General features: G+C 46.7%; 1 protein-coding gene across 4 annotated transcripts in view; it reads right to left on the bottom strand.

Moving 5' to 3' along the window:
- Positions 1-6,479, bottom strand: part of ME3 (malic enzyme 3) — a 198,844-nt gene extending 192,365 nt beyond the window's left edge. For 2 of the 4 annotated variants that reach the window (XR_003791571.1, XR_003791572.1), the window contains exons 1-2: positions 6,128-6,479; positions 5,554-5,751 (exon numbers count right to left, since the gene is read on the bottom strand). Coding sequence is in view for 2 of the 4 variants with exons in the window: in XM_029209574.1 (XP_029065407.1) it covers positions 5,554-5,736 (183 nt within the window). In the remaining 2 variants the exon portion in view is untranslated. Of the gene's footprint in view, positions 1-5,553 lie in introns of all 4 variants that reach the window. The other 2 variants (XM_029209574.1, XM_029209575.1) reach the window with 2 other exon arrangements.
- Positions 6,480-14,392: the final 7,913 nt, after the last annotated feature.

The raw sequence follows: 14,392 nt of genomic DNA, 5'->3' as shown, positions 1-14,392 counted from the left end.
CTTTCTTTCCTTAGTGGTACAGAATTTTTAAGGGGATATATGGGTGCCCGGCTAAAGATTACATTTCCGAGATTCTCTTACAGCTAGGTGTGGTGTATGACCAAGCTCAGGACAACTGGATGTGAATGGAAGTGATATTTGCAACATCCAAATTGTGTATTTTCCCTTCCGACTGGCTTCTGTATGGAATTATGGCAGAGCCTAGAAGCAACCATCTTGGACCACGAAATGTAAGATGCACACTGAGGATGGCAGAGCAACAAAATCAAGCCACATACCAACCTGCGATTGCCTACCCAGACTTGTTCATGTGAAAAGTACACTTCCGGGCTTCCCTGGTGGCGCAGTGGTTGAGAGTCCGCCTGCCAATGCAGGGGACGCGGGTTTGTGCCCCGATCCAGGAAGATCCCACATGCCGTGGAGCAGCTGGGCCCGTGAGCCATGGCCGCTGAGCCTGCGCGTCTGGAGCCTGTGCTCCGCAACGGGAGAGGCCACAGCAGTGAGAGGCCCGCGTACCGCAAAAAAAAAAATACACTATCTTGTTTAAGCCTCTGAGTCTGGGGTTTACCTTGTTGAAGTTGCCTAACCTTTAGCCTAACTAATACAAGTTCTTTTAGCTGTTCCAAGCACAAAGCCCTAACACCAAGTGTTATCAATCCCATGAAGCCAGGACAGTATTTGACAGGGAAGGATTTTTTGTTTTCTTTCTTTGCGGTACGCGGGCCTCTCACTGCTGTGGCCTCTCCCGTTGCGGAGCACAGGCTCCAGACGCGCAGGCTCAGCGGCCACGGCTCACGGGCCCAGCTGCTCCGCAGGATGTGGGATCCTCCCAGACCAGGGCACAAACCCGCGTCCCCTGCATCGGCAGGCGGACTCCCAACCACTGCGCCACCAGGGAAGCCCCAACAGGGAAGGATTTAATTCCAACCTGCCTCTGCTTGTTTGTTCTTAAAATATCTGAACAGTATTTGAGCTTCGATGCCCTGAGTCACTGCACAAGAGGCTTAGATCTAGAGCAAACTGCTGCTTATGGAAATAATGTTCACTTAATGCATTGCTTCTTTATCAATCAAGGAGGCCCAACCCAACATCACACCTGAAGCAGAGGTCTCAGCAAGACACATTATGTTATCGGCCTTTGGGACACAAAAGAGCATCTGCAACAGACTTCTAGTTCAGTGTACAACCCAGCCATCACCTCCTGATTGATCAGTAAGCCAAGTGTGTGATGACAGACTCCCCCAACCCAAAGGAGGCAAGATCAAGTCTACACCGGCACCGAACAAAAACATACTTTAGTCAAAGGCAAATCCCAGCTGTGTGGGAGTCTAATAAATTACCACTGCATGTAGAAGGACTGAGCTAAAACCTGCGTGGCCTCACATGTGCAGCCAGCGCTGTAGTGCAGGCCCCCAGGCCTTAACACGTTTACTAATCTACATGCATCTAGTCCACATGTGAAGGCGGTCACCACGCCTTGCAGTTTAAGAAGGCCCCGCTGCATGAAATGCGCTGGTCCATAATCACAGCGACTGGACCAAGTACGCTTCATTCATTCATTCCCTGACCATCAAGCTGATGGTCTTTCAAGGTCAAGTAGGTGTATTTCCTCCCAATAGGCTATTTGTAGACATTTCTCTAGACAACAAGAGCTTGAGGCTAACTGTAAAGCAGTGACATTAAGATCCATAAAATTGAGAGGAAAGGGGTTAGGACTCGATTGAGATCATTCAAAGAGCAAATATTTATTGAGCATCTCAAGTCAGGCGTAGAGAATATTGTGTGACAAGACAGTCTCTGTCCTCAAGGTGCTCAGGATCTAGTGTGGAAGACAAATCAACCAGCCATGACAACAGGGTGCTCAGTGCCGAAAGGAAAGAAACATGGAGTGAGAAGACAAATGGGAGGGGACTCAAGTCTAGTTTGGGGAGTGGGAATAGAACATCCCTTCCCAAAAGAGGCCAGAGATAAGCTGGGGCCAGCAACGTTTTGATGGCTCACTTGCTACTACATGAATAGGATGGGGATGATTTGTCCTATGAAGATACCCTATAAAATGGGGTTGATAATTGCCTGTTTAATGTAAGTAAAATATGTCTGATGTCTTGTAATATGTAATCAGATTTACTCTGTTGCCACAATCTACATGGATAACAGAAGAGGTCATTATGTAAATTTTAGAAGAAAAGCACAATATTAGTGTTTTTTTTTAAAGGGAAGTTGAAATTGATGTATTGCTGAATTTGCATCAATCAGAAAATCTAGACTCCTGTAGGGAACTTGGAATCATCCAGTTCCAGTTCTGTCATCGTTCTGAATGTGCCTGAATCAGTCAAAGCAGATGTGAATGAGAATTGTCATTGTGATTCCGTGGACTGAAAATCTGGAGGTGGGCTTCCTCTGCCTACTTCTGCAACAAATGACAATCTCTGTGGCATCTGACTTTCTCTGCCTGTCTCTACATCTGAAAATGAGATGCTGGATGAGAACAATGGTTTTCAAAAGCTTTTTTTTTTTTTAATGACAATCCACAGCAAAAACTGGCATTTCACATGGTGACTTGGTATAAGACTTATCTTTATTAAGTTTAATACATTTACTATTTTTTCATTCTATTCTAACCCATTTCTTTAACATAAAAGTGCTGGTTAGACCCAAGCTAATTTCACGTCCAACAATTCCAGACTAGGCCATATCTAAGGGAGCTTCCAACCCTGATTCTGGAACTTGTCAACACGATCACCTAATACTTAGTGCCGTACAGTTTTCAAAATGATTTCACCCCTGCGATCCTCACAGCAGTGGTGTGACATGGGCAGAGAGGCTAATGAGATTCAGCACAGATCGCACGGCGAGGTTATGGCAGAGCAGGGACCAGACCCTGACTGCACAAGAGCAGTGATGCTTGGCCTGTGCAGCAGCTCTTCTTCTCTCAGAGAATTCCATCTCCTGACGACCCTCTGCCCTCAAGCTTCAACTGAAATGCCTCTCCTGATCTGTCAAAAGCGGGAGGCAAACCCAGAGAACATGTTCGAAGAATGTAATGTTAGCTTTCATGTTCATGCCCCTTGTTACACCCTTCAGGAACTACCCAGTGCCTGCCACAAATGCATGAAACTCAGTCCCTGCCCTGGAGGAGCTCGGAGTCTAGCAGAAAAAAATCCACCCACAGACCCACCCACTAAGTACTGGTCCCTTTCAAAGCTGCCCTTCTCTTGTTTTCTCAGTGATAACCTCAGTTGTTCTGTTTAACTCAGCAAGTCTCCCCATCTGGCTGATGGAAAGTGCCAAGCGCCAAGCCTTCCCTGGAAACTCTCTGAGTGCTGGAGGTCAGCAGGACAGCAAGAGGGTGGCAGCTCCGCGGGAAGAGAGGGGCGGCTCCTAGGCAGTGATGCTCCCTCCATTGTCTCCCCTCCCTCCCCAAGGGTGAATGCGGGAGGCCAAGAGCCTCTCTCAGCATCACTCCAGATACCCTCCTCACCCCAGACCAGCATCAGCTGACTTCAGGGATACACAAAAAAATCTTTAACATCATGAAAAGTTCGGGCCCCTAGATTTATGGATAATGACCCATTTATATTATTTAGGAGGAAAAAATTACATCAAGAACAAGGGCAAGGGGCAAGAGTGCTTTTAGGGAACCATAAACTTAGGGCTAAAAACAATAAAAGAGACATTCAAGTCCTCCTTTTATTTTTTTTTTAACTATTCATAAAGCATTAAGTGCTAACTATAATATGCCAGTATTTCTAAAGCAATGATCGCTCGAACAATCACAGTCAGTAGTGGGAGTTTATTATTTTGCTTTCCAGCATCTATCCCTCCTCCCTCTGATGACAATACACAGATTTACTGGGGGGCAGGGTGGGGAGCCATATCCCCTTTATTCTAAGCCAGTTGGTATGGGTGTCCCTAACCTAAACTCTGTCTTTAAATCCAGGGGTGAGCCCTGACTTACTTAAATTATGGTGACCGGTTTGGGGATGGAAGGGAATCCAATCAGAGTCCATGAGACAGAAAGACTCTTTTTCTGAGGCTCCAGAGAAAGTGTCCTTTCTCTTCCACAGGAGCTACCAGAAGAAAATGTCTTTCTATCCCTGGATGGTGTGGTATGAAAAAAGGAGACGGGGGACTATGGCAGAATCCGGGTGAAAGAGACCCAGGGAGAACCTGCATCCTTAAGGATGCCATATGGACTGCTGGGTCAAACCCTTCCTTCCTCTAGATATTTAGCTAAAGAAATCTCTTATTTGCTAAGCCAGTTTGAGCTGAGTTTTCTAACACTTGCTACCAAAGTAAATTTAAATTCGTAAAACACCTTACCTATCCCAAAGTAGTAATATACAAAGGATCTCGGGTTTCTCTGGGGGGAAGCAGGGATTGTAGTATGATAGATGGAGGTTGAGAGAAAATTTTCTTTCTTAGTTTCTATTAATTCTGCAGGAAATAATCACAATACTTAGTATCTATATAATTGTTCCTATTTCTCAAAAACACCTTTTTCACAAGTACTTCCTCACTTGAATTTCACAATCCTGATTCAAAGAAATTATTCAAACTTTTATTTTGTAGTAATTACTTATTTACCAAGCACTTTATATAGTTTAAAATTTGATTTCAAGTTCAGTAATGCATTTGATTGTCACAATAACAGAATGTGGTAGGAATGGTGGGTCTGTCATAATATCCACTTTAAGCAGGAGAAAGTTGAACCTCAGAGAAATTAAATGAGATGCCCAAGTTAAATCAAGGAGGTGTTGGGAGACAGGCCTCAAATCCAGGTCTCTTGGTTTTAACACCAATGATACTAAACTCTACTCCCAGAAACAAGTGTGTGTGCTCCTAAACACTGGGTTAGCAGTGGGCTGAACTTGACCCAAGCACCTGAGATCCAGACCCAGATTCCAGTGGCAGAGCCAGAACGAACTAGCTGGTGACCTTGGGCAAGTTCCCTTTGTCTTGTTTTCTCATTTGTAAAAGGAGAGGTTTGAATTAGGATCTGTGATGCCCTTTCAAGGTCTAAACGTTCCTTAATTCTAGACTTTCTTGCCCTCGCTCAAATTAAAAATCTTTTCCTCAGAATAATTATAACCTTAGCTGACATTTGTTCTCACTGGATGTCAGGTACTGTGCGAAGAACGCTGCCTCCATTTTCTCTTTAAATCTCACAACGCTCCCGAGACAACTGCTTCGCTTTTACAGACAGGTAAACTTGGACGGACAGAGGTTAAATGAACTGCCCAAGATCAACAGAATCAGCAAGCATCAAGGGGAGATCTGACCTCAAGTCAGACTGGCCATGAGGACCTTAACCCAGTCTATATTTGTTCTTACGAAAGAAATTAGGCTTCCTGCATTACTGATTACCACTTTCCACGCAGAAGAGGTGTGGTAAAAAAACCAAACCGAGTTACACCAAGCCTCCCCAAGGCAAAAATGTAAAGCCGCTGGAAGGGCCTCTGGAAGGATCCTCCCCTGGCCCAGGGGGCGGGGCGCCCATCCCGCGGGCCGCAGAATAGTGGCTTGGGCCGTCCTACCCTTCCGGACCTTTACCTTGTTGAGATGCGGGTTCCTGGTGACATCGTATCCGCGCTTCTTCAGGGGCACCGGGCGCGCCGGGCCGGCCTTGGAGTGGCAGCCTCGGGCAGGCGCGGGGGCCTCCCAGTGCCGGACAGCGCTGCAGGCCCGGCCGGGTAGGAGAGCCAGCCGCGAACCCGTGCCCAGCGCGGCGCCCATGGCCCTTGCGCAGACCTGGCACGGGGAGACACCAAGGTCAGGGGCGCCTTCCGGCCAGCCAGGACCCACGCGCGGCGGGGGGCACCGAGCCGGTGCCAGGGACGCGTGCTCCGGGAGAGGGCAGGGGTCTCGCAGGGTGTAAGGCGCCAGCTCCCCGCCCCTCCCGCGCGGCCACCTGCGCGGCTCTCTCTGCTCGCTTGCGGTGCACAGGCCTCGCCAAGCCCCCGGCAAAGCGAAAGCAAGCTCAGGAAGCCGATCCGGTGCGGGCCACAGCCCGCGCCACCCACGCCCCCATCCGCGAAGAGGAGGAAAGACGACTGCGCGCCGAGGGGTCCCCGAACCTCCAACCCCGCTCGGTAGCTCGCCTAGGTCCCCTGCTTCCCCAGCCCACCTGTGCTGCGCCCGGAGCTGATGTCTACGCGGCCGGGCTGCGGGGCAGGCGGGGCGAGACGCTGCGGGGCCGTTATACCTCTCCTGCCAATGGCTGGACCGCGCCGGCGGCCGCGAGAGCGCAAGGTTGGTGCGTCCTGGATAGAGCGGTCCAGAAACCTTTGTTCGCAGTGCGGGGCCTCCCCTGAGGGCGCGCGAGGAGCGGCTCACAGCCGTGTGCACTTACCTCCCCGGTGACAAAATGAAGCGTAGGATACTCCCTGAGCCTGTCCGTCTTGACAAGCCATACGCACAGAGGGGGCTTAGCATTTAGGGATCAATGTACCCTCTTACAGTCCCACCATCTGGAGAAGGCCCTGGCTTCTGGATAACGAGTAGAAACCCTCAGGCACCCAGCGCTGTGTTGTGTTGCGTTGTGCTAACGAGTACAACAGCCATTAGCCACACGTGGCTCCATACCTTTAAACAAATTACTTTGAATGGAATAGTATTTAAATTCTAGCTCCTCAGTCACACTAGCCACATATCACGTGCTCAAGAGCCACTTGCACATAGTAGCTTTGGGACTGGAGAGCCCAAGTATGGAACATTTCCATCTTGGCAGAAAGTTCTATCAGACATCGCTGATATAGGGTCCCCAGTTACTAAGCAGGCTCCTGGGGACCCCACGGAGCCTGCCATAAATTGTTGGGACCAGGCAAGAACCTTGGAGTCCATCTAGCCTTGAATTTAATTTTACCCTTTTTCCACACAGTAGCCAGGAAATTCCTTTTAACACAAACATTTCATTGTGTGTGGAATAAAATCCTGACTCTTTTTGGTGCCCACAGGTTATCCTGTAGTCTGGCTGCTGCCAACTTCTTCAGCCTCATCCCACTCCAGTCTCCCTCTCACTGAGCTCTGGCCACACTTGCTCCTTCCTGTGTTTCCACCCCATCCAATTCCCTCTCACCTCAGGGCCTTTGCACTTGCTATTGCCTCTGTTTGGAATGCTCATGCTCTCAAGTCTCCACTAAGTTGTCAACTCGAAGGCCTCTCCTCCACTCCATCCAATGTCAGCCTCCACTAGGGACTAAGTAGTGAAGGATTTTTTTCCATTCTTAAAACTTAACACAGCCAGTAGTTAGCTCGTTTTTCTAATTGTTTATTGTCTGTCTTCCCCTAGAATGTAAGCTTCGTGAGGAAAGGCTCTTTGCCTATAAACCTGTATCCTCACTTCTAGCTCGGTGCCTGGTACATAGTTGCACAATAAATAGTAGTTGGGTGAAGGAACGGAAGTGACAGCCACTTTCATGAGGATTGTGAGCCCTCAGACTGCTGGACAAACGACATGGTCCTCTACTCGTTCCCCTTCAAACCTCCCGTGCAAGCAGCCTTCAGAATGTGCACTCTGGCTTTGTTCTAAGTACAAAGCAGGTATTGTGGCACTCAGGGCTGCCCCTGCCTGGATTCAGGATTCTCTCCTCTCCCTCAGAAACAATCATCTCCTCCTTCACTCTCTCCCCTTTCCAGTCCAATCTCCAATACGCAGCTCAATTATCTATATAAAACATTACTTTCCAAAACAGAATTGAAATTACCTGGTGGGGGGATGGGATGGGGACCAAGATACAGATTTCCAGGCCCCTGCCACAAAGATTCCAGTTCAGTAGGGTTTAAATGCCTGAAGTCGGGTTTACTCTTGGACTGTACACTTATATAAACACATTAATGATCCTTTTTTTTCTTAAACCAGTTTGAGTCAGATTTTTGGTTGCTTACAGCCAAGAGTATTAACTGATACTTTTCCTCTCAACACTGTTTTTATATCTGCCAAACTTCCCACCAGTCGACAAACATCTTGAGGGTAGACTGTGTGTGTGTGTGTGTGTGTGTGCGCGCGCGTGCCTGTGTGTATGTATGTGTGTGCTTCCATCTTTGGTACCTGACACATAACAAATCGTCCAGAACTTTTGAATAGTCTGCCTTTCCTCGATACAATGACCGTTGTCTCGCCTGGAGCACATTTAATAGGTAACCTCAGTCATTTGAAACTTAACTAGAAACCAGGATGTAATCAAAGGTTCCCAAATAAGCCAATATAATTTTTATACAATCTATTCACTAGAGCGCGTACAGCTTACGTCTAAGATTCTCTCACCTGTGGCCTATATTCTCTTAACCCAGATATAAATCTAACAATATTGTTTTTCTTTTGCATGTGTTTGATCTTTGGCCAAGTTAAGGAAAGGTTCTAAAGGCAGGTTCACCAGGTGGGGCAGCGGAAGGCAGTGACAAGAGGAGAGGGCTGCTCTGTTCTACAGACCCAGGTTCTTTCTCCAGGGTGTTGGTCTCCTCTCCACAGAAGCACGAATACCACCACAGCAGCATCCCAGCCAGTGGAAAGGGAAAAGAGGAAGTGGAGGGCACTCCTTTAGGGAAATGATGCGGAAATGGCACACATTACACCTACTCACGTTCTGCTGGTGAAACCTGTCACACAGTCACAGCAGCTACAAGGAAGCCTGGAAGTATTTTCTCTAGCAGGAAAGGCATATATCCCCTCTGCTAAAGCTCAGTAGGGGAGTCTACTACTAAAAGGAGGAAGGGGAGAATGATTCCTGGGGACCAGTAACGACCAGTCTGGATATAATACTCATTTTATATGAAAGTGCTTGGCGTAGAGTGGATGCTCAGAAACGATTAACTATTATTATTGGCATGTGTGGTTTCCATCTCTGGTTTCCCTGGCACATTCCTTACTTTTAGACCTCAACACAGGATTACAGAGGCCAGGTTCAGAGCCACGGAACTATTTCAGAACTTCTTCAGCTCCATGCTATTCTGACTTCCTTAGCAAGCCAGCCCTGTGGTCTGGTCCAGCGCTAGACAGACCTGATGAGTCTCCATAATTTGTCTTGGTCTGTCTGCCTTCACATCCCATCTACTGACTTCTGCTATGGTTGTAATGCTGCTTCCTGGGGTGGCAGGAAAGGAATCCCATTCCCATCCTCCCTGGTCAGAGTTCCCATATTCCCCTTGCATTTAGTACAAATTTGGTACATTGGTAAAAGGGCAGGAAAGCAGCTTCAAATTAGGGTTTTAGCTCGTTTGACTGCCTTGAAACAAGACCACTGGTCTCTTGTAAGGAGATTTTAATGAGCCTCCCTATGCATTTTTAAAAATGGAGGTGCATTAAAATAATTATTTTCCAGCTAATCCCATTGCTTCACAAATGTATAATATTCTACACAACGTGTTACCAATGTGGCGAACTCTTTAATTCACATCGCTGCTAGGAATATTTGGAGACACTTCAACTCTGCTGTTTACACAGAAAGCGGATGGTGAGGAACATTTACTTCCCCCCGGTCCTCATACTCGCCACTCCGCATACAGGCCCTGCATTCTGGGTCTTTGCTCAAGCAGTTTCTTCTGCTCCCAACACCTGCCAGTTGAAGCCCCGCCCTTCAGCTTCAGCCAAACACCACATCCTCTGGCAAGTCTTCTCAGATTCCTCAACCTGCAGCGGCTCGCCTCTCTCCCACGTGCTCCCCAAACTTTATCTGTATATGTCTCCTCTTGCACTTTTATAGTCCGTCTCACTGGGAAGTGATTTATTTATGTGCCCTTTTTCTCTGAGCCTCACAGGAGGCTCACAGAAGTCAAAGCAACAGCTTTTCATTCAGATAGTCCTGAGTTCACCAGTGACCAGCTTGTGTGACCCTGGGCATTTTATGTGACCTCTTTAAACCATGTCATTTTCCTGGATTAAAAACTGGTATGCTAATATTATTTCCCACATTGGTTTTTGGTGGAGCAACGTAGTCATCTGTTTTTTTTTTAAGCTCATTGTAATGCACTTACCACATGCCAGGCACGGTTCTAGGAGTTTATAAACATCAACTCACTTAATAGTTAATAATATGAGTAATACTCTTTTTGTGTTTCTATGAAATACTGAGCTGGTTAATAAGCTATCTACCTCGGCTCCGGATCTACCTTTCTACACGCTGGTTTATGGCTGGAGTTGGTACTCTGCAAACCAGTTCTTTGGGAGCAGCGGGTTTTCTATTAATTCCTGTCAATAGAGGGCAGTAGGGGGAGACTGAGGCTGGAGAGGGGAGATGTCCTCCTTTCTGTTTGCTTGCCATTATTTCCTTTCAGTATCCCCTCCAGCCACAGCCTTTCACCCACCATCAACCATTGGTCCCAGCCTCTTCCACGCTCTAGAACCAGCCTCACCAGGCTGCTGAAAACTCAGCAGTAGGTCACTTCCTCCATGTGTCCAGCTTCTGATGGTCCCAGCCTCTTCCCTTTTCTCCAGCCTTAGAAGTGGGAGCTGCTTCCTACAGTTACTCTCTGTGGTTGCCCTTCCCTCTCATTCAGCCCTCTAACACCTGTGAAACCAGTTCTTTCTATTAAATTCTTTCTGTTGAGCTACACCTACTACAGTTTTCTTGCCTGGTACAATTATTATCTCCATTTTACAGATAAGGACATAAGACCTGGAGAGGTCAAATAACTCACTGAAGTGGGCCAGGATTTAAACCCAGATTCCAGAGGCTATGGTGGTGACTGGGACACGAAGGGCTTACATTTGGGAAATGCTTAGCCTGGCCTGGTGTGGGCAAACACTAAAGGGACAGTGATAATCTGACCTCCAATCGTCATCCTCATCGTTACTCTCACCATTGCATTCTACATGACAACTAGCACAAGGGTGGGTACAATAAATGCCCATGGAACTGAATTTGATACACCTGAATAGGGAAGGACAACGTGGCATAGAGGGACCACAGAGCCTCTGCATCTGATCCCTCTGACTCCCTCCTTTGGAGCTGTTTCCAGGGTAACTGATTCTCCTTCTCTTCTTATCCCTCTCTCCACCTCCCTGCCACCCTCTCCCTGTCCCTTAAGTGGGAATAAACAGTCCTCTGACACTCTGAAAAAGTCACAAGGAGAAATGAAAGAGTAATTTTGTCGGGTAGCAGAAGAAAAGATGTTTCTTATTTTTCTATTGCATTGCATTCTATTTCTCTAGTCCTCTGTTGCAGTGCCATAATTTTGTGATAGCTAATTTTAACAAGAGAAGAGTATCTTTGAACTAACCACATTTCTAATAGAGGTGGCTGTCGGATCCAGTTACAGCTTCATACTGTTATCACAAAACACTTTGAAATCATTATTTATAAACTCATTCAGCCTTCTGTTCAAGCAATTGTTGTACCAAACATAATTGCTTCCAGATAGAAGGATATAACATACTGCATTTTTTTTCTCATTTAGTTTTGCATTGCCTGATTCTCATCTAGTTTTGCACTAATCCTGAACAGGCTCGCTTCCCTTCCTGGCCTGACCTACAGGCCAGTCTTTATTTTCATGGCTGGTTTAGGCACAAACAATTTATAATCCATTTCATACATGCCCCCGCTTCCATCCTGCAGCAAGAATGCCGAAAGGAAAATGTTCTTGATCAGGGTGACCAGGGAGAGAACGAATAACCAGCACTTCTTGTGTATTCTCTAGGCCTCTGGGTTTCCCAGAGGTTGTTTTTAAAAGTCTATTTTCTGCCCCTCTTGAAACACTCTATTCAATCACTCAGTCCTCTGACAGCCACCAGGCCATCCTTCCCTTCTGCTCCCAGCCCCTTGACCTCACACAAAAGTTAGACAAAGATGCAAGAGGGAGGAGATATGGGAATATATGTATATGTGTAGCTGATTCACTGTTATAAAGCAGACACTAACACACCATTGTAAAGCAATTATACTCCAATAAAGATGTTAAAAAAAAAAAGTTAGACAAAAAGGCAACTGCTTGAAAAAGGCAAGATACGGAAACAGAAATTCATGGCAGCAGCTGCTAGGCTAAGCAGATAATAAAGGGGAACAAATTTGTGCCCTGGTTGTTTGTTCGGAGGTCAGGGCGGTGGCTCAGCGGGGTGAGGGGCGGGCTCTTTGTCCGCGGTGTGATTCGCCCATCTGGCCCATTCAGCATCCCCTGCACCCGCTGACCCCCGATTCACCAGCTCAGCTCCTTCCCATCTTCGGCTCTGAGCTTGTTAAACTGTAATGAGCATAGCCTCCTGCTTCCTCGTTGACTTTGCAACAGTCCGGACATACTTCCATAATGGGGGGGGGGGGCGGGGGGGGGGGGGGGGGGGGAATGGTTTTCCCTGTTGACAGTCTTATTTCTCAGTGGGACAAAAATCGTCTGCTTTCTGGAGGAATCAAGGATCTCACTAGAGTCTGGGTTATTTTTGCTTTCAGTGTTTTTCAAGTAGGTTTTCTTTATATATATAATTAGTGAGATTGACAAGCCTAGTCAATTCCTAGTGAACAGTGAGTGATAAGGTTCTCTTCAGCTCCTTATCGCTTCAGTTGGCTTTTGTTTTCCCTTCTCACAAGATGTAACCACTCGACCCCTCCCCTCAGCTCTTATTCAGCCTTAAATCCCCCTGCCCAATTCACTGAGCCTTTCCCCGAAGAGATGTACTTTGTTTCCTTTGTGGATTCACAGGTTAGAGCTTCAACTTGTATGGTTTATTATTGCTCTGGATGTTATCTGTGTCATCAGGCAGCCCACAGAGCAAGCATTCACTGGGCTGTGAAACCAAATGTGGATTCTGACCAAAAGGTCAGTGTTTCTCCCTCCAGGTCATACCAATTATTCCCTGCAGGCCACTCATTATCAGGAAAATGCTTCTCAGAACAGGCGGATTCAGTTCTCCTCAGCTTGAATTTGGGGCTTGGTTTCAAATCTAAAAGACTGGCTTACAAAGGGTAGAAGTGGAGACTGATCCAGCAGCATCCAAGTGATATGGACGGGAGAGACACCTTTTTGCTTTTCAGGCATCAGAATTAGCTCCACTTCGTTTTATGTTTTTGCAGGCTTGACCCTGCTGTTTCAAAGCAGGTTTTGAGATTTGAGCTCCATCAACATGTTATTTAACACTTTAATTTGCACAGTAAAATAAGGAATAGAAACCATGGTCACCATTTCAGGCTGTTGTCTCAGATTTTTGCCAATATAAATTTCAACTTCTTTGTATAGTAGCTGAGAGCTTTCTCTTTGGAGGCAGATACGTCTGCATTTGGATACTCGCTAGCTGTGTGATCTTGGGAGATTTACTAGATCTTTCTGAACCTCAATCTTCTTATCTATAAAACGAGGATGATAGTAACAGTATTTAACTCATAAAATGGTTGTGAGGATTAAATACCTGGTACACAGTAAATCTGCAATAAATAGTAATTATTGCTATTTCAATGCTTCCTCTGTATTCCCACAGAACAATTCTGGGTATATCATAATTGCTAACTAAACATTGGTTAAATTGCACTTGACTAAATTTTCCAAGATCCAGCTTTCAAAGAATCAGTGTGAAATACTGGTATATCTCCAAGGTGGGTAATACCCAGAGTAGAGGCTGAATGTTCAGTGAGTTTTAGCTGTATTTTAATTATCATAGAAAATACACACAAACGCGCACACACACACACACACACACACACACAGTATAAACTTTTCAGATACCATTTAAATGGATGTTGAATGTCCCCTGGGCTCCCCCATCTCACGGTGCAGGTAAGGTCACTTGCACCACTAGCCTTTAGTTTGCTAGATCTATGTCCCTCCACCTATCAAATGCCAAGGCCTCAGCTCACTCCAACTTTGTGCATATCTAGGATTCTGCCCAGCAGAGAGGCAGGTTTTATAATCTGAATTACACCCGTGGCTCTGCTGCTTCCCTTCTGCTCACTGGGCTGTGGCCATCTGTTCCAGTCCCCAGCACTGCTGCAACTCTGCTCAGATCCCTGGCGAGTGACACTGACCACTGTAACTTCTGAAGCTGCTTTCTTGGCTGGTGCTGCTTAAAACTCTATTTCTACCTGTCTCTGCATTTCTGTGGTTCCCCACTTTTTCTCTTCTGCTGGAGAGTCTTCTAGAGTCTAGCTCTCTTGGTGGTGGCAGGGGAAGGTTGAGATGAAGGTCTAGGACACCTCTCAACATGATTCTTTCAGATTTACCACTCCCTTGGAAGAGTGCAGATCCCTGGACCTCGACAGATTTGGTCATTACATCTCTCCCCTTCTCAGAGCGCACAGATGGTCCTGGGGGGAGATGGGACAAAGTGGATTCCAGGACAACCTCATACGTACTCTGAACCTCTGCTTCCTCCTGGCCAGCCTATCCTGGAAACTGTTTAAGTTTTTCTGGAGGAAAGGCATTTTCCCTATCTATATTCAAGCTTCGGTAGGTCCACCTGGTTTAATACACACGT

The sequence above is a fragment of the Monodon monoceros genome, unplaced genomic scaffold (assembly GCF_005190385.1).
Source record: "Monodon monoceros isolate NGI ecotype Baffin Bay Population unplaced genomic scaffold, NGI_Narwhal_1 Super_Scaffold_7, whole genome shotgun sequence".
Classification (NCBI taxonomy): Eukaryota; Metazoa; Chordata; class Mammalia; order Artiodactyla; family Monodontidae; genus Monodon; species Monodon monoceros.
The sequence above is the reverse complement of the archived record's forward strand: the minus strand, read 5'-3'. Positions and strand labels throughout refer to the sequence as shown.